Source organism: Cervus canadensis, chromosome 10 (genome assembly GCF_019320065.1).
Source record: "Cervus canadensis isolate Bull #8, Minnesota chromosome 10, ASM1932006v1, whole genome shotgun sequence".
NCBI lineage: Eukaryota > Metazoa > Chordata > Mammalia > Artiodactyla > Cervidae > Cervus > Cervus canadensis.
This window is the reverse complement of record NC_057395.1, coordinates 74656160-74677785: the sequence shown is the minus strand read 5'-3', so window position 1 is coordinate 74677785 and position 21626 is coordinate 74656160. Positions and strand designations below refer to the sequence as shown.

The 21626-nt window shown below is 47.5% G+C and overlaps 1 protein-coding gene across 4 annotated transcripts in view; it reads left to right on the top strand.

The window, feature by feature from the left end:
* SULF2 (sulfatase 2) overlaps positions 1-21626 on the top strand; it is a 127151-nt gene that overhangs the window by 40289 nt on the left and 65236 nt on the right. For all 4 annotated transcript variants that reach the window (XM_043480032.1, XM_043480031.1, XM_043480033.1 and 1 more), the window contains exon 3: positions 10384-10623. In XM_043480032.1, coding sequence (XP_043335967.1) covers positions 10384-10623 — 240 coding nt within the window. The remainder of the gene's footprint in view (positions 1-10383; positions 10624-21626) is intronic.

Here is a 21626-nt window from a genome sequence, read left to right as displayed (position 1 = left end):
TTTGGATCTTTTCTATATGCCAAGCATTGAACTAAAGGCTTTGCATATATTTATCTCAATTAAAATTCTGCAATAGTCTAGGTAAGAAACAGCAGTGGTTAAACATTGATTTAAGTCAAGACCCTGGGTTGGCTAACCATGTCCCACCTCCCACAACTTTCCCAAGGAGGGTCCAACATCACAGACTCTATTTACCTCTCATTTTAAGAAGACAAAGATCAGAAAGCGTATCTCTTAGTTATCCATCTAAACCAACACCTCCTCTGTTATACCACTCAGGTTGGGGGCTCCAGAATTTTGTCTTGGGGAAGGGGGCATGTAGGGTGTGTCTTCTCTCAGCTGACATAGACTTCTAGGACAGTAAGTGGACATGAACCACCCAAGTGCCGGGAATGGCCAAAATCAGGTCATGTTTTGAATCTTGAGAGCCCCAGCACCTGCTGAGTCCCCAGAGATGGTGGTTGCCCTGACCCAGACCTCTAGAAGTGCACATTAAATCAGCATTTCCCAAATGCCTTTCTATGTATGACACAGGTCATCACAAAATCATCTTATGTGACAGGTTGACAAACATTGATTTTTACTACTTACAAACCTCTTTTGATATGCTTCCAGAAAAAAAATCTGAGTAGCACATCAAATCCAGAATTTTACATTGTCACTTGGGTTGAAAACAAAGTTTTTAAAGCCACAGTAAAGAAAAATATCAAATCAAGTAAATAATAGCCCAGGTGGTGCACTGAGAGCCGCCCAACCCCTCCCCACCCAAAAAAAAACAAGCAGTGGGAAAGGGAGTGGGCAGATGAGGGTGCGGGGGAAACACCATGCTTCTGGCAAGTGCGTGGTTTGGGCACCAAAATTTAAGTCATCAGGGTGGGGAGGGGGCCTCCCCAGTCCATCGGAGTCACCGAGAAAGGTGTCAGAGTGACCTCACCCTAGCAAGGGAGGAATGTGTGATCACGGAAGGAAGCCGGCTGTGTTTTTGTCTGCGTGTCCCCAGGCGTGTGTTGGACAACAGGAGTTTTGGTTGGCTGGCCTTTTTATTTCTGTGTGGCCTGGTCTTCCAGCCCCTTCCCTCCCCGTCGGAGCTGTCCATCTGCATGAGGGCTGTGCCAGGCAGGGAGATTAGATCATATGCTTTCCCGTTCCAGATGTGGATTTATCAGGCCCCGTCACTGTGGCTGTTCTCATCAAGCAGGTTACTGTCCCCGAGGGGAGGCTTAACATGTCGTGCTGCTTACGCCCAGATGCAGCTGTCATTTAGGGCATCATTAGATTGTGCTCTAAGAGCAGATTGACATGGCTTCCCTGCGGCCGGCTTATTTGGGCCGGGGCGGGCACCCGAGCAGACACGTGCAGGGAACTGTTGGAAAGAGCAGACCATCACTCATGAGACTTGAGGGGCATGTGGTGACCCTGCTTTGGAGCCCATTACAAATAAGAAACAGTCTTGCAGGCTGTTTGCCTTTTGCCAACACAGCATCCAGGGCTGCTGACTGCAGGTGAATTATTCACCGGGCGGCAGAGCCCTGCTTTCCAGGAGGGTCTGAGAGGTCGGATGGGCGGCCAGCTTTGTCCCTTCCGCAGTCTCTAGAGCCCGAGCAAGGCCAAGTCCTCGTTACCGGGCGCTTCCTTCTTTTTCTTGTGGTCTGGGAAGAGCAAGCAAAGGCTTAATTCTGCCTGGACTGCCCTAGATTCATGCCTTCGAGAAATATTTATTGAACGCCTACTGTGTGCCAGGCGCTGTTCCAGGCCTCAGGGCTGTGGGGCATAGTCAGTGGTCCCAGCTCTCGTGATGCTGACATTTAGGGCTGCAAAGAGGGTGACCAGCAAGATGAAGATGTAAATGTGCCAGAGTGTTGAGTTGGCCCCAAAAGTTCATTCAGGTTTGCCAGCCAATGCTGGCAAAACCAGCATGGGAAAACCCGAACAAATTTTTTTACCAACCTGAGATATAGTGTGTTAGATCAACACATGCGGAGTTGAAAATGTAAAACATAAAAAGGAAAAGGATGTGAAATACTGAAGACAAGAGAGTAAAATTGTGGATGTGGTCAGCAGGGCAGGCCTCACAAAAAAAGAGAACTGTTTTTTTTAATTGAAGTATACAGTGTTGTAAGTTACAGGTGTAGTGTATAGTGATTCACAATTTTTAAAGGTCATGCTCCATTTATACTCATTATAAAATATTGGCTGTATTCCCAGTGCTTCGGAATATATCCTTGCAGTTTATCTTATACCTAATAGTTTATACCTCTTAATCCCCTGTGTGTACATCACCCCCTCCCCCCAAGAGGAGAACTTTTGAGTAGAAACAAGGAGGGGTGAGGACCCAGGCCCTGGGATTGCTGGGGAAAGGCATCCCCAGCAGGAAGAACAGCCTGGGCAAAGGCTCTGGGGCGGGAACAAGTTGGCAAGCGTAAGGAGAGGCGAGGACCACAGAGGGCGGGGAAGAATGGGGAGCCTGGTCCCGCAGGGGCTGCAGTCAACCTCACAGACTTTGCTCTCTGGGTGAGTGGGAGCTGTGGGTGATGCTGAGTAGAGGCACTGTGGCTACTCCTCTGGAAATAAACGGCCAGAGTCCAGGTGGGAAGCAATGGACCTAATTAAGAGGAAAGAGGATGACCGCCTGCCTGGGGAGGAGGCGACAAGACTCTTGAGTGTGGGTGTCCTTTAAGAAAGAGCAGCAGGCTCTGCTGATGGACCGGGTGTGGAAACAGAAAGATGGGAGAAGCCACGATTATTGCCTGAGTAACTGGAGGATGGGACAGTTGGTCCATAAAGAGGCTGAGCACTGAAGAATTGATGCTTTTGAACTGTGGTGCTGCAGGAGACTCTTGAGAGTCCCTTGGACTGCAAGGAGCTCCAACCAGTCCATCCTAAAGAGAATGAGTCCTGAATATTCATTGAAAGGACTATTGCTGAAGCTCCAACACTTTGGCCACCTGATGCAAAAAGCCAACTCATTGGAAAAGGCCCCGATGCTGGGAAAGATTGAAGGTAAAAGGAGAAGGGGGTGACAGAGAATGAGATGGTTAGGTAGCATCACCGACTCAGTGGATGTGAGTTTTAGCAAACTCTGGATGATAATGGAGGACAGAGGAGACTGGTGTGCAGGAATCCATGGGGTCGCAAAGAGTCAGACATGACTTAGCAACGGAACAACAACAGACTAGGGCAGTGGGGAGGACCTCAGGGGCCCCCCAAGGTGTCTCTTAGCAATCACATCACTGGGCAGACAACTGTGGGTTGTGCCAAGCGCCAGCCATTCCCTCACCCTCCCACAATTTTCACTGTGTCCATGTGCCACTTGTATTGCTGTTTTTTGAAACGGCTGTAATTATTTTTGAGAACGGGATTCTACTACCCTAAATGAGAAGCTAGCGTCACTTGCCCTAAGTAGAAGGAAAGTTAAACCATGCGATCAAGTTTAAGCTAATACGGCTGTCCACCCGGAGCTTCAAGGGGGTGGCCTCATCTCTTCCCTTTGAGATAGGAAGTGTGTGTGTGTTAAGGACGTGACCACCTCCCTGCACCCACCCGAGAACTTTCTCCTGGACTTGATCAGAAGGAGTGAATGGGAATCAGTTTCCCACCCTGGGGTCCCTGGCACTTGGTGACGTGACCCCGAACCACTGTCCCTGCTGGTGCGTCAGCTAAAGTCACATCCGGGGTGACGTGGGGACCCAAACGAGAGTCCCAGGGATGATTCTGACCCTCACTGAAGCTGAGGGTTACAAAGCGTGTAGGGACCTCCGTGCCCCTCCTGGGTTCATCATCAGCACCCCTGCGTGGTGTCCACTGGACGCTTCTTGGACGTGACACAAACCCCCCACCTCCGCCATCAAACACGCTGGGCTGAAGTCCTCCCGTCCCGCTTCCCCGGCTCTGCAGTTCTCACCAGGCACCTAACTCCCTGCGCCCGGCTCCCTCTTCTGTTAAGTGGTTTGCTGGGAGGATTTGCCCAGCACAGTGCGTAAAGCAGAGTCCGCCGACGAGTCACCACGTTAACCGTGATTGTTACGGATGTGCAGCACCGCCCTCTGCCCCAGGGCCGAGTTAGAGCTGTCTCAACAATTAGGTTGTATTAGGAGCTGCCACACCACGGCCTTCAGGGACTGGCAGTAATGTGACGGGGCAGAGCTGGCGTCCGACTATAGAAGGTGCTGGGCAGCATGGCAGACACAGAGCACATCGTCTGTCAGCTGCTATTTGAAGTCAGAGTTTTTTTTTAATCCACTACACACAACACATACACGCGTATCATGGACATAGACCCACTTGGGGTCCTGAGTTATATGGAAACACAAAGAGTGAGATATATTTTTGTGTTAATTTAGCAGATGTTTGTTGAGCGGTCACTATGTGCCAGGCACTGTTCTGGGCTTGGGAAGATGACAGTAAAGAGAATAAGCCTAGATCCCTGCTCCCTCGGAGCTGTTCCACTGTGGAGCAGAGGGCAGCACGCAAATAAGTGAACTGTCTGACGGCAATAAGTGTTGGGGGGCCAGGTGAGGCAGGGAGGGGCCATGGGGGGTGCTGGAAAGAGGGGCAGCAGTTTCACTGTGGGGCCAAGAACGGCCTGTCAGATATGGGAGGTTTGATGAATAACCTGGAGGAGGCTAGAAGGATGCACCCCAAGGCTGGTGAGGCCCAGGGCTCTGCTGGACGCTGAGACCGAGGCCTGCTCCCTCTGCAGGTTCCGGCGAGTTTGCAGCAGCTGGTGGAGGGGAGCTTCGGAAAAGCCCACCACCTCCATCCCCTGCAGAAGGAGACTTCACACCTGGTGTCAGTGGCTGACGTGTCTGACTCTCTGCGATCCCATGGACTGCAGCACACCAGCCTCCCCTGTCCTTCACTATCTCCCAGAGTTTGCTCAGATTCGTGTCCACTGAGTCAGTGAGGCCATCACACCTGGCAGAAACCCTCTAATTGCCACCAGTTACAGATGGGGCCCGTGGGGACTTCTCAGGAGGACATGTGACCTTGGCGACAGATGCTCACATAGTTCCAGGGCCTGATGATTCCTGGTCAGACACAAAGCCAGTTCTTGGCCCACCGGGGTGACCTTAGCCAAGAGGCTCAGGAAACACACCTGGTTCCAGGTGGGCATCTCCTACAAAACTGCTTCAGCGCTGGGCTCAAGAGGGCAGGCTCTGCTCTGTTCCCTTCAGTTGTTCAGTGAGATATTACAGGGCATCAATTATATATTCCTGGGGGTAGGGGGTGGACAGCACCCTGGATCATTCAGAACTCTCCATCCAAAAGCAGAGGCTGATTACAAATAAGGGCACTTGTAAAGGAAACCATTTCAGAAGGAGAGAAATGCTAAGAAGAAACCTACACGGCTGTGATAGCAAGTAAGAAGGGAGGTCCTCCAGATGGGGTGCTCGGCCAGGACTTGTTGAGAACGTGACTATTGAGATCCAAATAATCGGACAGGCCAGCAAAGCAAAATCTCAGAGAGGCACTCCCCAGCAGAAGGGAGAAAGCAAGTGCAAGGATCCTGGGGCAGGGGTGAGCTTGGAGCCCCTGAGAAACAAAGAGGAAGCTCGTGTAGCCAAGTGAGCAAGGGGCAGGGAAGTTCAGTTCAGTTCAGTCGCTCAGTCATGTCTGACTCCTTGCAACCCTGTGGACTGTAGCATGCCAGGCCTCCCTGTCCATCACCAACTCCCAGAGCTTGCTCAAACTCATCATATCCATCGAGTCAGTGATGCCATCCAACCATCTCATCCTCTGTCGTCCCCTTCTCCTCCCGCCTTCAATCTTTCCCAGCATCAGGGTCTTTTTCCAATGAGTCAGTTCTTCGCATCAGGTGGCCAAAATATTGGAGTTTCAGCTTCAACATCAGTCCTTCCAATGAATATTCAAGACTGATTTCCTTTAGGATGGACTGCTTGGATCTCCTTGAAGTCTAAGAGTCTTCTCCAACACCACAGTTCAAAAGCTTCAGGTCTTTGGCATTCAGCTTTCTTTATAGTCCAACTCACATCCATACATGACTACTGGAAAAACCATAGCTTTGACTAGACAGACCTTTGTTGGCAAAGTAATGTCTCTGCTTTTTAATATGCTGTCTAGGTTGGTCATAGCTTTTCTTCCAAGGAGCAAGCGTCTTTTAATTTCATGGCTGTAATCACCACCTGCAGTGATTTTAGAGTCCAAGAAAATAATGTCTGTCACTGTTTCCATTGTTTCTCCATCTGTTTTCCATGAAGTGATGAAACCAGATGCCATGATCTTAGTTTTCTGAATGTTGAGTTTTAAGCTAACTTTTTAACTCTCCTCTTTCACTTTCATCAAGAGGCTCTTTAGTTCTTCTTCACTTTCTGCCATAAGGGTGGTGTCATCTGCATATCTGAGGTTATTGATATTTCTCTCTGCAATTTGGTTCCAGCTTGCGCTTCCTCCAGCCCAGCGTTTCTCATGATGTACTCTGCATATAAGTTAAATAAGCAGGGTGGCAATATACAGCCTTGACGGACTCCTTTCCCAAGTTGGAACCAGTCTGTTGTTCCATGTCCAGTTCTAACTGTTGCTTCTTGACCTGCATGCAGATTTCTCAGGAGGCAGGTCAGGTGGTCTGGTATTCCCATCTCTTGAAGAATTTTCCACAGTTTATTGTGATCCACACAGTCAAAGGTTTTGGCGTAGTCAATAAAGCAGAAATAGATGATTTTTTAGAGCTCTCTTGCTTTTTCGATGATCCAACGGATGTTGGCAATTTGCTCTTTGGTTCCTCTGCCTTTACTAAATCCAGCTTGGACATTTGGAACTTCACGGTTCACATACTATTGAAGCCTGATTTGAAGAATTTTTAGCATTACTTTGCTAGCATGTGAGATGAGTGCAATTGTGCAGTAGTTTGAGCATTCTTTGGCATTGCCTTTCTTTGGGATTGGAATGAAAATGACCTTTTCCAGTCCTGTGGCCACTGCTGAGTTTTCCGAATTTGCTCACATATCGAGTACAACACTTTCACAGCATCATCTTTTAGGATTCGAAATAGCTCAACTGGAATTCCATCACCTCTACTAGCTTTGTTCGTAGTGATGCTTCCTAAGGCCCACTTGACTTCGCATTCCAGGATGTCTGGCTCTAGTTGAGTGATCACACCATTGTAGTTATCTGGGTCATTAAGATCTTTTTGTATAGTTCTTTTGTGTATTCTTGCCACCTCTTCTTCATATCTTCTGCTTCTGTTAGGTCCATACCATTTCTGTCCTTTATTGTGCCCATCTTTGCATGAAATGTTCTCTTGGTATCTAATTTTCTTGAAGAGATCTCTAGTCTTTCCCATTCTATTGTTTTCCTCTATTTCTTTGAGTTGATCACTGAGGAAAGCTTTCTTATCTCTCCTTGCTATTCTTTGGAACTCTGAATTCAGATGGGTATATCTTTCCTTTTCTCCTTTGCCTTTAGCTCCTCTTCTTTTCTCAGCTATTTGTAAGACCTCCTCAGACAACCATTTAGCATTTTTGCATTTCTTTTTCTTGGGGATAGTCTTGATCACTGCCTCCTGTACAATGTCATGAACCTCTGTCCATAGTTCTTCAGGCAGTCTCTATCAGATCTAATCCCTTGAATCTATTTGTCACTTCCACTGTATAATCGTAAGGGATTTGATTTAGGTCATACCTGAATGGTCTAGTGGTTTTCCCTACTTTCTTCAATTTAAGTCTGAATTTGGCAATAAGGAGTTTATGGTCTGAGCCACAGTCAGCTCCTGGTCTTGTTTTTGCTGACTGTATAGAGCTTCTCCATCTTTGGCTACAAAGAATGTAATCAGTCTGATTTCGGTGTTGACCATCCGGTGATGTCCATGTGTAGAGTCTTCTCTTGTGTTGTTGAAAGAGGGTGATTGCTATCACCAGTGCGTTCTCTTGGCAAAACTCTGTTAGCCTTTGCCCTGCTTCATCTGTACTCCAAGGCCAAGTTTGCCTGTTACTCCAGGTGTCTCTTGACTTCCTACTTTTGGAAGTCAGTGGCAAGGATACACAGAAGAAGAGGTGGCAAGAATATACAGAATGCTACTGCTAAGTCGCTTCAGTCGTGTCCGACTCTGTGCGACCCCATAGATGGCAACCCACCAGGCTCCCCCATCCCTGGAATTCCCCAGGCAAGAACACTGGAGTGGGTTGCCATTTCCTTCTCCAGTGCGTGAAAGTGAAAAATGAAAGTGAAGTCGCTCAGTCGTGTCCAACTCATAGCGACCCCATGGACCACAGCCTACCAGGCGCCTCCATCCATGGGATTTTCCAGGCAAGAATACTGGAGTGGGGTGCCATTGCCTTCTCTGAATATACAGAATAGATGAAGTCAAAGAAACGGGGAGGTGGGTTCGAAGGCCGATCTAGACGGGTCTTAGACCCCCAGTAGAGAACTGGTATTTTCTTCTGAGTGTGAAGGGAAGCTGCCGGATGGTTTGCAGCAGTGAACAGACGTGATCTGTGTTTTCCCTGGGAAAGCACTAGCTGTTTCCTTCCCTGTTTGGCAGAAAAATGGGTCAAGGAGCCATGTAAATCTCCTTTTCCGTCTTTGGAGACAGAGTGCCGAGGTGGGTCTGATGTGTTGTTTTCAGGTCTCTAGAGGTGGTTGGCTCCCCAGCAAGAATCAGACACCGGATAGACCCTGGATGGTTTCCTGTTGCTGTCCTAACAAATTGCACAAACTGGCTGGCTTAAAACAACAGAAATTTACTGCCTCACAGCTGTGGAGACAGAAGTCTGCAATCACAGTGTTGGCAGGGCTGTGATCCCTCCAGAGGCCCTAGGGGTGAATCCTTCTCTGCTCACCCAGCTCCTGGAGGCCCGAGGAGTTCCTTGGAGGAATGTACGTGCCTCCCTCCGATCTCTCCTCCATCTTCACATGGCCTTCCCCTCCGTGTCTGTGTGCCTTCTTCCTTCTGTCTCTTGGAAGGACGCTTGTCCTTGGATTTAGGTCCCACATCCTAACCAATCTCAGTTCAAGGTGTTTTAGTACCTCTGCAGAGACCCTTTGTCTAAATTAGGTTCCATTCACAGGAGCCTGGACATAGGACAGGAACATATATTTTTGGGGGGAGGGGCATCATTCAACCCACTATAGACCCTAAGTACTGCAAGGAAAAGAAAAAAAACTGAGGATGGCCGTAGAAGGAAGAGAAAAAGGATTTCCATGAACCCTCCTATGTGTCTGGGTGCTGGCCGGGTATGCAATTACACATCCATTCCTCTTCACGCATGTACAGAGTACCCGCTGTGTGTCACACGCTGTGGGGCACTGGGGACTCGGCACCGAGCAAGGCGCAGTCTCTGCAGTCTGGAGCCCTCGGGAGAGCGGACGGCGTGCAGTAGGGTTTCCACACAAACTCCTTGCCTCCCTGCACCTTACTCTGCTCACAGCTTCATTGAAAAACGAGAACAGGTGTGAATGAAATCACCATTCCTAGTTTATTGAGAAGTCCTAGTAACACATGTGTAAATAAGAGCTCAAGGGACTCAGAAGCCACAGCGATCCCAGGGAGGTGTGGCTGCAATGACGGGTGAGATGTGCGGGGAGGTGGGAAGTGGGTTCCAAGCTAGAAGAACCAGGTGGACAAAGGCAGCCACCACGGGTCGTGACTGACACAGAGCGTTTCAGCAGAGACAAGATGTATTCGGTGAGAAGGCGGGCTGGGGTTGCCAGGTTGGCATGATCAGATTTCATTAAGAGGGAACAGTTCTTGGGAAAGTTCCAGATGAAACAAGGTATAATCTTCTCTCTGTTTACACAGTGGTTGCTTTCCAAAAAAAAAAAAAAAAAAAAACCACTGTATATTAATACCCTGCAAAAAAAAAAAAAGATGTTCTGTTTATATGCAAGACAAAGTTCTTTACTAGACTCAGATAACTTATGAACAGGTTTTTACCTAACCACTCCTATGAATGCCTAGTGGAATTGGGGACTGGCAGAGTACTTCCTCATTGCACTGAGGTCTGAAAGTGAAAAAAAAAGAAAGTAAAGTTGCTCAGTCGTGTCCGACTCTTTGTGACCCCATGGATTGTAGCCTACCAGGCTCCTCCATCCATGGAATTCTCCAGGCAAAAGTCCCAGAGTGGGTTGCCATTTCCTTCTCCAGGGGATCTTCCGGACCCAGGGATCGAACCTGGGTGTCCCACATTGTAGGCAGACGCTTTACCGTCTGAGCCACCAGGGAAGTGTTGCAAGCTGCTGCCCACAAATGCCAAGAGTGCCCACCAGTCAGTCCCTGGAGGTTTCCAAAATGCAATCCCCTCCTGAGGGGTGGGGGTGCCACCCTACTCAGGGCGCCTCAGTGCCCGTCTCTAACTGTGTGGTGCCCGACTGGGGCGCACGCGTTGGAGATCGGCCGGCCCGCGTCTCACCTCCTCACTCTGGTTGCAGGTTCCATGCAGGTGATGAACAAGACGCGGCGCATCATGGAGCAGGGCGGGGCGCACTTCATCAACGCCTTCGTGACCACGCCCATGTGCTGCCCCTCGCGCTCCTCCATCCTCACCGGGAAGTACGTCCACAACCACAACACCTACACCAACAATGAAAACTGCTCCTCGCCCTCCTGGCAGGCACAGCACGAGAGCCGCACCTTTGCCGTCTATCTCAACAGCACCGGCTACCGGACAGGTGAGCCAGGCTGCCGGGGTGGGCGCATGCGCAGGCTGGAACCGCCGGCGTGGTACCCAGGGCCCTGCCTCGGATCGCCGCCTTTTCCACTGTGGTCCCTCTGCTGCGGGGCGGGGGTCCCAGCAGCTTTAATTTAAAAGCTATGCCTTGCCTTCTAAATGCATTAGAGAAATAGATTTATTTGCTCATAGAAGGGCTTGAAAGTGACCTTTTCAACAGAATTTGAGTTTCGTTTTGTTTTTTTTTTAAGTGAGCCCCTTTAAAGTTTGAAATACAGTACAGAGGCCGTGGACGAGCAGGAGCGTGAGTTCTGTGTGAATTGTGTCATTTAAGCCGCCGGGGACTACTTCATTGACTTAAGGCCATCAGCATGAAACAGGCTTCCAGAAGAACACTGGGGTGGGGCACGGGGATTAAAATTGGCGTGGAGGATGGAGAGGCCCGTGCGTGGGGACTGTGGCCGCTCTGCAGATGGCAGCGCACTGTTTGTCCTCCCTTGACCGTCTGCTCTGCCCAGGGTGCTCCATCCCCTCTGCTGTGGGTGCCCACAGTGTTGCATCCTAGGTGAAGAGTGAGTGAGACTTTCTGTCTCTTTATCTTGCATGAGGTACTTTGGTGGGTTCTGGAGACTTACCTGCCAGGCTGGTTGCCTGAAGCAAAGGCACAATTACAGTGGCTTACCTCCAGCAACATTGCAAAATCCTCCAAACTCGGTTTAATTTGCTTTAATTTAGAAAAATAAACAAGCACTCCCCACCTCGAGTAAGGAGCCAAGGCAGTTGTGAAATCAGATATTGTGACTCCGGTGTCGTAACCCCAGGAAGCTGTGCTCAAGCGACAAGGGACTTGTTTGGGGGGGGAGTGACAGAGAGGAACGGATATCTCCATTTTGTTCATTCATACGTCCAATGAAGACACTTAGGTTGTTTCCATAGCTTGGCGGCTGTAAATAATGTTGCAACGAACATGGGATGCAGGTAGCTTTCAAGTTTGTGTTTTCATTTTGTTTGGATAGATACTCAAGAGGTGGAATTGCTGGATCATGTGGTAGTTTTATTTTTAATTTTTGAGGAGCCTCCAAACTGTTTTCCATAATGGCTGTACCAATTTATATTCCCACAATGAACAAGGGTTCCGTTTCCTCCAAATCTTCTCCAACACTTATTATTCTTTGCCTTTTTGATAACTGGTATTCTAACAGGGAGGCTTCCCAGGTGGTGCTAGTGGTAAAGAACCCACCTGCTAATGCAGGAGACCTAAGAGGTGCAGATTCAATCCCTGGGTCGGGAAGATTCCCTGGAGGAGGGCATGGCAACCCACTCCAGTATTCTTGCCTGGAGAATCTGCCTGAAACAGAGGAGCCTGGCGGGCTACAGTCAGGCTTACAAAGAGTGGGACAGGACTGAAGCAGCTTGGCCCACAGCACATTCTCACATGTGTGAGGTGATATCTCATTGTGGTTTTGATTTATATCTCCCTGATGATTAATGATGTGGATTTAGATGTACCTGTTGACCATCTGTATGTCTTCCTTGGAAAAAAATGTCTATTCGGATCTGTTGCTCCCTTTTTAATTGGATTGTTTTAGTTTTTTCTATTGAGTTGCATGGGTTTTTATGTACTTTGGATGTTAACTCCTTATCAGATGTAATGATCTGCAAATATTTTCTCTTATTTGGTAGATTATCTTTTCATTCTGTGGTGCAGAATGTTCCTCTGCTGTGTTTGCTGTCATCCCACTTATTTCCTTCTGTTTTTATTGCCTTTGGTGTCAAATTAAAAAAAATAATCACCAAGACCCATATCAAATGATGATTTCACATCATATGTTCCAAGTCTTTAATCCGTTTTGAGTCCATCTTTGCCTGTGGTGAAAGATAACAATTCAGTTTAATTCTTTCATGTGTGGCTGTCCAGTTTTCCCAGTTCCACTTATTAAAGAGACTGTCCTTTCCCCCATCATATATTCTGGGCTCCTTTGGTGTAAATTAACCAACCATACATGCATGGATTTATTTATGGACTTTCTAATCTATTTCATTGATCTATGTGTGTTTTTATGCCAACACCATACTGTTTTGATCACTGTTGCTTTGTGATACAGTTTGAAATCAGGGAACCTGATGCTCCAACTGTGTTCTTAGTTCTCAAATTTGCTTTGACTCTTTGAGGTCTTCTGTGGTTCCATATAAATTTTCAGATTATGTTCTCTGTCTCTGTGAAAAATGCCATTGGATGGTCTAGTGGTTAGGACTCCATACTTCCATTGCAGGGGGCATAGGTTTCATCCACACAGCACAACCAAAAATGAATAAGTAAACAAGATAAATAACATTTGTAAATAATAATTTTTTAAAATGCCATTGGAAATTTGATAGGGATTGCATTGAATCTGTAGATTGCTTTGGATAGTATTGACTTTTTTTTTTTGGCTGCACAAGGTCTTCATTGCCTTTGCACAGGCTTTCTCTCGTTGCAGTAAGCGGGAGCTACTCTTCATTTCAGGATGCTGGCTTCCCATTGCAGTAGCTTCTCGTTGCAGAGTACAGGCCCTGGGCACATGGGCTCAGTGGCTGTTGACTCTTGGGCTCTAGGGCACATGGGATTCAGTAATTGTGGCTTGCAGACTTGGTAGTTGTGACTCGGAGGCTCTAGAACGCAGGCTCAGTAATTGTGGTGTGTGGGTTTAGTTGCTCTGCAGTATGTGGAGTCTTCTTGGACCAGGGATCAAATCGTGTCTCCTGCATTGGCAGATGGTTTCATATCCACTGTGCCTGTGCCACCAGTGAAGCCCTAGTATCAACATTTTAACAATATTAATTCTTCCAACCCATGAGCATGGAAATACCTTTCCATTATCTATGTCTTCTGTTTCTTTCCTTAATTAAAGTCTTAGTTTTTAGTGCAGAAGTCTTTCACCACCTTGGTTAAATTTATTCCCAGATATTTCATTCTTTTTTATGCAGTTGTGAATGGGATTGTTTTATTAATTTATCTTCCTGATAGTTTGTTATTGATGTATAGAAACTCAACAGATTTTTATGTATTGATTTTGTATCCTGCAACTTTACTGAATTAATTAGTTCTAACAGTTTTTGGTGGAGTCTTTGGGGTTTTCTATGTATAATATCATGTCATCTACAGATAGTTTCACTTCTTCCTTTATGACTTAGATGCTTTTTCCTTCTTTTTTTGCCTCATTGCACTAAGATTTCCAATACAATATTGAATAAAAGTGGTGGCAGGGAGTTCCCTTGTCTTCTTCCTGATCTTAGAGGAAAAGTTATTAGTTTTTCACTGTTGAATATGATGTAAGCTATGGGTTTTATTGTGTTGATGTATGTTCCCTCTACAGTCACTTTTTTTGAGAATTTTCCTCATGAATCATTGTTGAATTTTGTCAAATGCTTTTTCTGCATCCACTGAGATGATTTTTATCTTTCATTTTTTAATGTGGTGTACACATTGGCTGATGGTGAACTATCCTTGCATTTCTGGAATAAATCCTACCTGATAATGATATATGACACTTTTAATGTATTATTGAATTCAGTTTGCTAATATTTTGTTGGAGATTTTTGCATTCTATTTTCATCAGAGATATTGGCCTATACTTTTCGTTACTTGTGGTATCCTTGGCTGATTTTGATATCAGGGTAATGCTTGCCTTATAAGATGAACGTGGAGTTATTCCTTTCTATTCTGTTTCTTTGGAAGAGTTTGCAAAAGGCTGGTATTAATTGTTCTTTGAATTTTTGGTAGAATTCACCTATAGAGCTGTCTATTCCTGGACTTCTATATTTGGGGAAGTGTTTGATTATTGATTCATCCTTCTTTCTAGTAGTTGGTCTGCTCAGATTTTCTATTTCTTCATCAGTCAGTGTTGGTAGGTTATGTGTTTCTAGTTATAGTTCTCTAGCTTGTCAAACTTGTTGGCCTGTAATTGCTCATAGTAGTCTTTTATGGTCCCTTGTATTTTTGTGGTAGCAGTTGTAATGTCTCCCTTTTTATATCTGATTTAACTTATTTGAATTCTCTTTTTTTTCCTGGTGAGTCTAGCTAAAAGTTTTATCAGTTTTGTGTATCTTTTCAAAGAACTGGTTTGTACTTCCATTGATCTTTTCCATTGTCTTTTTCATATCTATATTTCATATATTTTTGCCATAATCTCTATTGTTTCTTTCCGTCTACTAACTTCGGTCTTTGTTCTTTTTCTGGTTCCTTGAATTGTAAAGTTTAGGTTATTTATTTGAGATTTTTCTTGCTTCTTGATGTAGGCATTTATCACTTAGAACTTATCTTGCTGCATCTTGTATGTTTCAGTATGTTGCATTTTCATTTTCATTTGTCTCATTTTTTTTAATTCTTTTGATTTCTTTAACTGATTTGTTGTTCAGTAGCATGTTGTTTATCCTCCGTGTATTTGTGAATTTTCCAATTTTCTTCCTGTAATTGATTTCTAGTTTCATACCATTCTATTTGAAAAAAGTGCTTGATAGAATTTCAGTTTTCATAAATTTATTAAGATTTGTTTTGTGGCCTAACATATGCTCTATCCTGGAGAATGCTTCATGTTCACTTGAAAAGAATGTGTTTTCTGTTGCTTTTGGATGGAACGTTCTGTGTATGTGTGCTAAGTCTATCTGGTCTACGTATCATTTTAGACCTATGTTTCCCTATTGATTTTCTCTCTGGATGATCTATCCATTGATGAAAGTGGGGTATTAAAGTCCCCTCCTATTATTCTACTGCTGTCTATTTCTCCCTTGGGGTCTATTAATACTTGTTTTATATGTTTAGGTGCTCTTAAAGTGATCAGAGCAACTGCTTTCTGTTTCTCCTTACCTCCCACTGATGAGAAACAAGTCACATGAGCACATGTGATGGCAAAAGAGTCTGGGGGAATGTAGCCTTTATTCTGGGTGGCCATTTGGCCAGCTAAAAATTCTGTTACTATGGGAGAAAAAGAAAATGAATACCAGGGGAAGATTAAAGTTACAACCTCAATAATAGTTCTTAGTCATTTGTATATGTAATACTGTTTGAATAAAAGAGGTTAGCTGGAATTGTAGAAGACTGAAACCAGAAAAAAAGCATTCTTTAAATAGACCAAAAGTTCATTTAAATAGAACTTTTAATGTATTTAGTTAAGTATTTTATCTTGAAAAAGTGAAACTACACAATTTTGAAAAATAACCTTATTCTATGTTATATTTTGACAGTATTTAACAAAGGTTATGTTATAATTGTGGTTAGGTTATGGGTTGATTGTTTAATTAGATGAATTGATGAAGTGTCAATTAGAGGCAGGGAGGGAGATAACTTGTTAAACAAATTTAAATGATATACAACCATTTGATGTCATTTATTTCACCTTCTATTTTCACAGCAAATCATACAAAGTCATTTTTGCAAAAGTATTTGAGGATTTGATGAGTTTTCCCTTCCCTGGTGGTTCAGCTGGTAAAGAATTCGCCTACAATGCGGGAGACCTGGGTTCAATCCCTGGGTTGGGAAGATCCCCTGGAGAAGGGAACAGCTACCCACTCCAGTATTCCAGCCTGGAGAATTCCATGGACTATACAGTCCATGGGATTGTAAGAGTCGGACACGACAGAGCGACTTTCACTTTCAGTTTTTTCTCTTAATCCCTTGACATGTGAGTCTTCCCTGTGAAGCATTGATTCCCTCATCATTTTCAGTGGTTTCTTCTTCAGCTATCTCACAGACCAGATTATTGTTTGTCAATGGATTCGCACATGCTTCAGGCTGTCCTCCAGCATCACTTTAATTAATTTCTCAAAACCTTGCATCTTTCAGAAGGTTTTCAATTTCATTTTACCATCATCTTGCTTGTGTTTCCCTGTGTTTGCAGTAGAGATTGACAAAGGATGAAGTGAGAGGTGCTACATTTAAGCAGGACAAATATCAATTTGTTCATGGATATTTCTGTGTGCTGGCTTCCTCCCACTTTGGGGAGGGACTTGGATCTCAAATATAAACACACTTGAAAGGGTAAATTGTATCTTCAGTTTTTACAAAATGTACTTAGTCATCTATTTTAGCACACTTCAGCTACCCTGACTGTGCTCACTACATACGCACCAGCTAAAGTTATATTGTCCTTAGAATGAGACGCCTCCAGGTCTTTGCAGAGCGGTTGAGAGCAAGGACTCTGCCTGAGTTCAAATGTGGGCTCCACCACTGACTAGCTGAGTGAACTGGAATAAGTTATTTAACTATGCCTTGGTTACTTCAAGGGAGAATAATGCTACTTAGCTCATAGGGTTCGGTGAGGATTACATGTGTTACAACAGTGATACATAGTAAGCACTGAAGAAACATTGGTGGAACTTCCCTGGCCGTTCAATAGTTAGGACTCTGTATCTCCACTACAGAGGGCACGGGTTTGATCCCTGGTCAGGGAACTAAGATCCTGCATGCTGCAGGATGGCAGCCCCAAAAAAAGAACATTAGCAATGATAAACACAGCCTCACAGAACTCCAGACCAATGTTCAGATGAATGTCACACAGCATAATATCATGTGATGGAAATAAGTTATACCCATGCTCAGCCTCTCTGGTAATCAGGGAAACACAGATTTAGCCAACAGTGCATTATCACGGCTCACTCATCACCATGGCAAATATCTCAAGGTCCTGCCCCACCAAAAGGTGGTGAGGAGGTGGGAAAACAGGAAGAGAGAGGTGAGAATGCGCATTAGCACCTACACTCTGAAGAGCAGGTTGGTAATTTCTGGCAAAGTTGAAGAGGCATCTCCTTCCATTCAGCAGTTCTCTGGCTCTGTACCCCTCAGTTCTGAGGAGGTGGTATTTGAGTTGTGCTTGACCAAGGAGAGGGTGCTTCTTGGCAATGCTTGTGGCTGGTAAGTGGCCATCAGATCCGAAGAACAGAAAGCGCCCCCCCCGCCCCCAGCTCCCAAGTGATTTTGACAAGTTATTGAACTTTGTGCTCCCTAAACCAAAAAGGGGCTTCTCAGGTGGCTCCGGGGTAAAGAATCTGCCTGCCAATGCAGGAGACGAAAGAGATGTGGGTTCAGTCCCTGGGTTGAGAAGATCCCCTGGGGGAGGAAATGGCAATCCACTCCAGTATTCTTGCCTGGAAAAATCCCATGGACAGGGGAGCCTGGTGGGCTATAGTCCATAGGGTTGCAAAGAGTCGGACACGACTGAGCATAGCATACAAACCAAAAAGATGCAGGTGAGCTTTTGACAGAGGCAGATTCTGTGGTTTGACAGTGTCATAATTTTATCATAAGGCCTGAGGTCTCAAGATGTGGTTGGCACTGGGAGGGGTCCCGTACCTCTTCCTTTGTGTGATATGCTAGCATTCAGCGGGATCTTCTCCCAGAATGCCCAAGTGGCGAGAGTCTTTCTGATTGGACCAAACTGAGTCACATGCCAACCCCCGAACCAGTCACCATGGAGAGCAGATGACCTGCCAGTCAGCTTAGCCCACATCACCTGGTCTTGGAGCAGGGGATGGAGTCAGTGTTCCCCTGGCACCTGTGTGCCCAAATAGAAATCAAGGGCCATTGGAAAGGATAAAGAGGAAGCACATACTGCAGTGGCATTCACAAATTTCCAATAGCCTGCCTTGGGCAAAACAGCAACAACCAAACGGGAGAAATAAACACCCCTTCTGGATCTTTCTGATGAATTAGATCAGAATGCCCGTTTTCTTCTCCTCAGGGTACTGCTTTCTCATTCCATGTTGCCGTCTGAGCCTGGCTGTTCGGAAGCCGCACCCCCGCCCAGCTCCTGCCATCTGGTACAGACTTGTAGAGATGTGAGCACTGGTGTTTGAGCCTCCCACCCCTCCCTCGTCATGTTCTAGAACACGCCGTGGGAGGAGGGGAGCACGCCCCTCATGACCAGCCCCAGCTGTGCCGGGGCTCCTAGAGCTCTCCAATTATTCGTTCTTCTCCTCCAACAAAACTGGATAGGGGAGGTCAGCTGGGGACTTGGACTACTTGGCTGTCAGCCTTGGGCAGCCACCCTCACTTGGGGCAGGTGGGGGGCTCGGTGCCATGATGCCCACTGTGGCAGGATGCCTGGGGCGTTGGTGGAGGCTGGAGCATCCCCCAGACACAGGAGGGTGGAAAGACAACTGCTGAGCATTTGGGCATCCCTGACGGAGACTCACTGCTGGTGTGTAAAGGGGTGTGTGTGTGAGAGCGAGCGAGCTAGGGAAAGAGGAAGAGAGACAGAGAGAGACTTATTTTTTTTTCCCCTGATGTGATTTTAGGGCCACTAAGACGTGAGAACTGGTGTTTTTCTGTGAAATAATCCCCTCCCCTCCCTCTTTCCATCACCCAGTTTTGATCTGCTTTTAGCCTCTTGCCCTGAAACCCACACGCCAGCCTCCAGCTGCCTGCCCGCCATCTGCCTTTGAATGTCACCCCGGCACGTCAAACCTGGCGTGTCCAGACTGACTTCCTGACCCTGCGCCTCCCTCCCAGGCACCTCTCACAGTCTTCCCTTTGGCGGTCCCAGTCGCTCGGGCCAAAACCTGAATGTCTTGTTTGTTTTCTTTCTTTCACACTCTGCATTGAGTCCATCAGCAGATCCAGTCAACTGTCCCTTCAAAATACAGCAGAACCCCTCTGGTGCCATCACCCATATCTAAGCCTCCTGGGCTCCACTCCCACCAGCCCCAGCTCTCTCCTCTCGGGCCTTCCTGCCTCCCGCCCCGCCCCACGAGAGCAACCAGAGCACATTCCTCACGGCACCCAGAGACAGATCCTGACCCACCACTCTCACCCAGGGTGGGGCTCCCACAGGCTCCTCAGGGTCCTAATGGGCTTCCCCTCTGTCCCTCACCTCCTGACCACCTCACCTCCTGTTCTTGCCTTCAGTCACTTCCTTCCTTCCTGTTCCTCAAGTGAAAAGTGAAAGTGAAGGTCACCCAGTCGTGTCCTGCTCTTTGCGACCCCCTGGACTATACAGTCCATGGAATTCTCCAGGCCAGAATACTAGAGTGGGTAGCCTTTCCCTTCTCCAGGGGATCTTCCCAACCCAGGGATCGCCAGGTCTCCCGCATTGCAGGCAGATTCTTTACCAGCTGAGCCACCAGGGAAGCCCAAGAATACTGGGGTGGGAAGCCTTTCCCTTCTCCAGGGGATCTTCCCGACCCAGGAATTGAACCGGGGTCTCCTGCATTACCAGCGGATTCTCTACCAGCTGAGCTACCAGGGAAGCCGCCTGTTCCTGAAACCATCCAGTAACTCCTGGCCCATTCCCATCTCGGGGCCTCTGCACTTTTTCCTTCTCTGGAGCCTTCCTCTGCTCTCATCTGCATGGCTTTCACTCACTTTCCTGAGACCATCATTCAGGTATCACCTCCTCAGGGAAGCCCTCGTTGATTACCCATCCAGCAGAGGGTCCCCTTCCCCCTTTATCCCCTCACCCCACTTTTTTAAGTCAGAGTCCTTGTTGCCACTTCACATATATTTGAACGCTGACTGTCCAATTTCCCTTGTGAAGTTACATCCCCTGCCCGCTTCCAGTTCTCCTTGCCCTGGTTCCTGCTTTATCCGCCTCCCCAGTCCTTTCACTGCGGAGAATGCACTTGGCCACTGATCTGGTTGCCTGTGTCCCTTCTAAACCGTCAGCTCCCTGGAAGCAGGGGCGTGTGGTCTGTCTTCCCCAGCGTGCCCGTGCTGGAAGCGGGCTGTCCTGCAGTAGCTGCTCATTGAATGCTGCAGGACGAGCGGGTGAATCTATATTCCGTCCAGACCCGGCCGCCCCCCTTCCGACCCTCTGCCCTGTTTTCTACGCTCCGTCCTCCTCTGGCGCGTCTCTCCCCCCGCCCCCGCTCCTGCCTTCTCAGCGTCCGCTGCGCAGAGCAGAAAGGACTTCGCTTCTTCCTGGGAGGCGCCTGCGGCCCGGGTGCAGCTGCCGGGCCTTCACAATGGCCGCCTTCTCTTGGCTTGGCCTTCCTCCTGGGTTTGCTCCCCGCTCTCTTCCTCTCCCCCGAGTGCACACACAGCGCTCTTCTTCCCTCCGTCCAGCTGCCCCCTCCACCCCCTTGCCCGCCCCCTCTCCAGCCTGTGGGGGGACAGCAGAGTGTCTGCGTTTGCCCCGGGAAGGAGGCCCCCCTTAAGAAGCAGGGCAGCCTTGCCTCTCCTGACCCCATAACCCACCTTCCCCGCCATGAAAGCCAGGCATCGGTGGGGTAGGACAGCCTCGCCCAGGGCTCCTTAGGGGGGTACACATGCATCCTGGTCACACACACCTTCAAGCTACTTTTATCTCTGGGAGATGGTGAAGGACAGGGAGGCCTGGCGTGCTTCAGTCCATGGGGTTGCAAAGAGTTGGACACGACTTAGCAACTGAACAACAATCTTTTCTCTTAAACTGCAATGTAATAGTCATTCTCTTCCTCTAAGACCTTCAGATTTCAAAGCAAGTAAAGTATGGGTGCAGGAGTCTAGAGACTGAGGCTCTGCTTCTGACTCCTCTGTGACCTTGAGCTGAGACCCGCCCCCTGTGGGTCTCAGTTTCCCCATCAGTGCAGAGGAGCTGCCATGTCCATGTGTAAATTACTTGGTCCCTGTGTTGTGATTCTGCCCTCAGGGTCGTGGGACCAGTGCCCACAGACTTGGGAGCAGAGCTGCCCCAGGCCGCTGGAGGAAAGAGGAGGCAGATGGTCACACTTCTCCTCGACTTTTCAGAAACCAGGTGTGAGGCGGGTGGGGCAGGATTTCTACACTTTGAAAACCCTGTGTCCCAGCCCGTTAGCCTGGATATTCATTTCCTGTGGCCACTGTAACAGAAGTGCCACAGCCTGGGTGGCTTCAAATCAGAAATGCGTTCTCTCACAGTTCTGGTGGCCAGAAGCCCAAGCTCACGTGTCAGCAGGGCCCAGCTCCCTCTAAAGCCTCCCCGGGAGGATCCTTCCTTGCCTCTTCCGGCTTCCGGTGGGTGCCAGCGATCCCTGGCATTCCTTGGCTTGTAGCTGCATCCTTCCTGTGTCTGC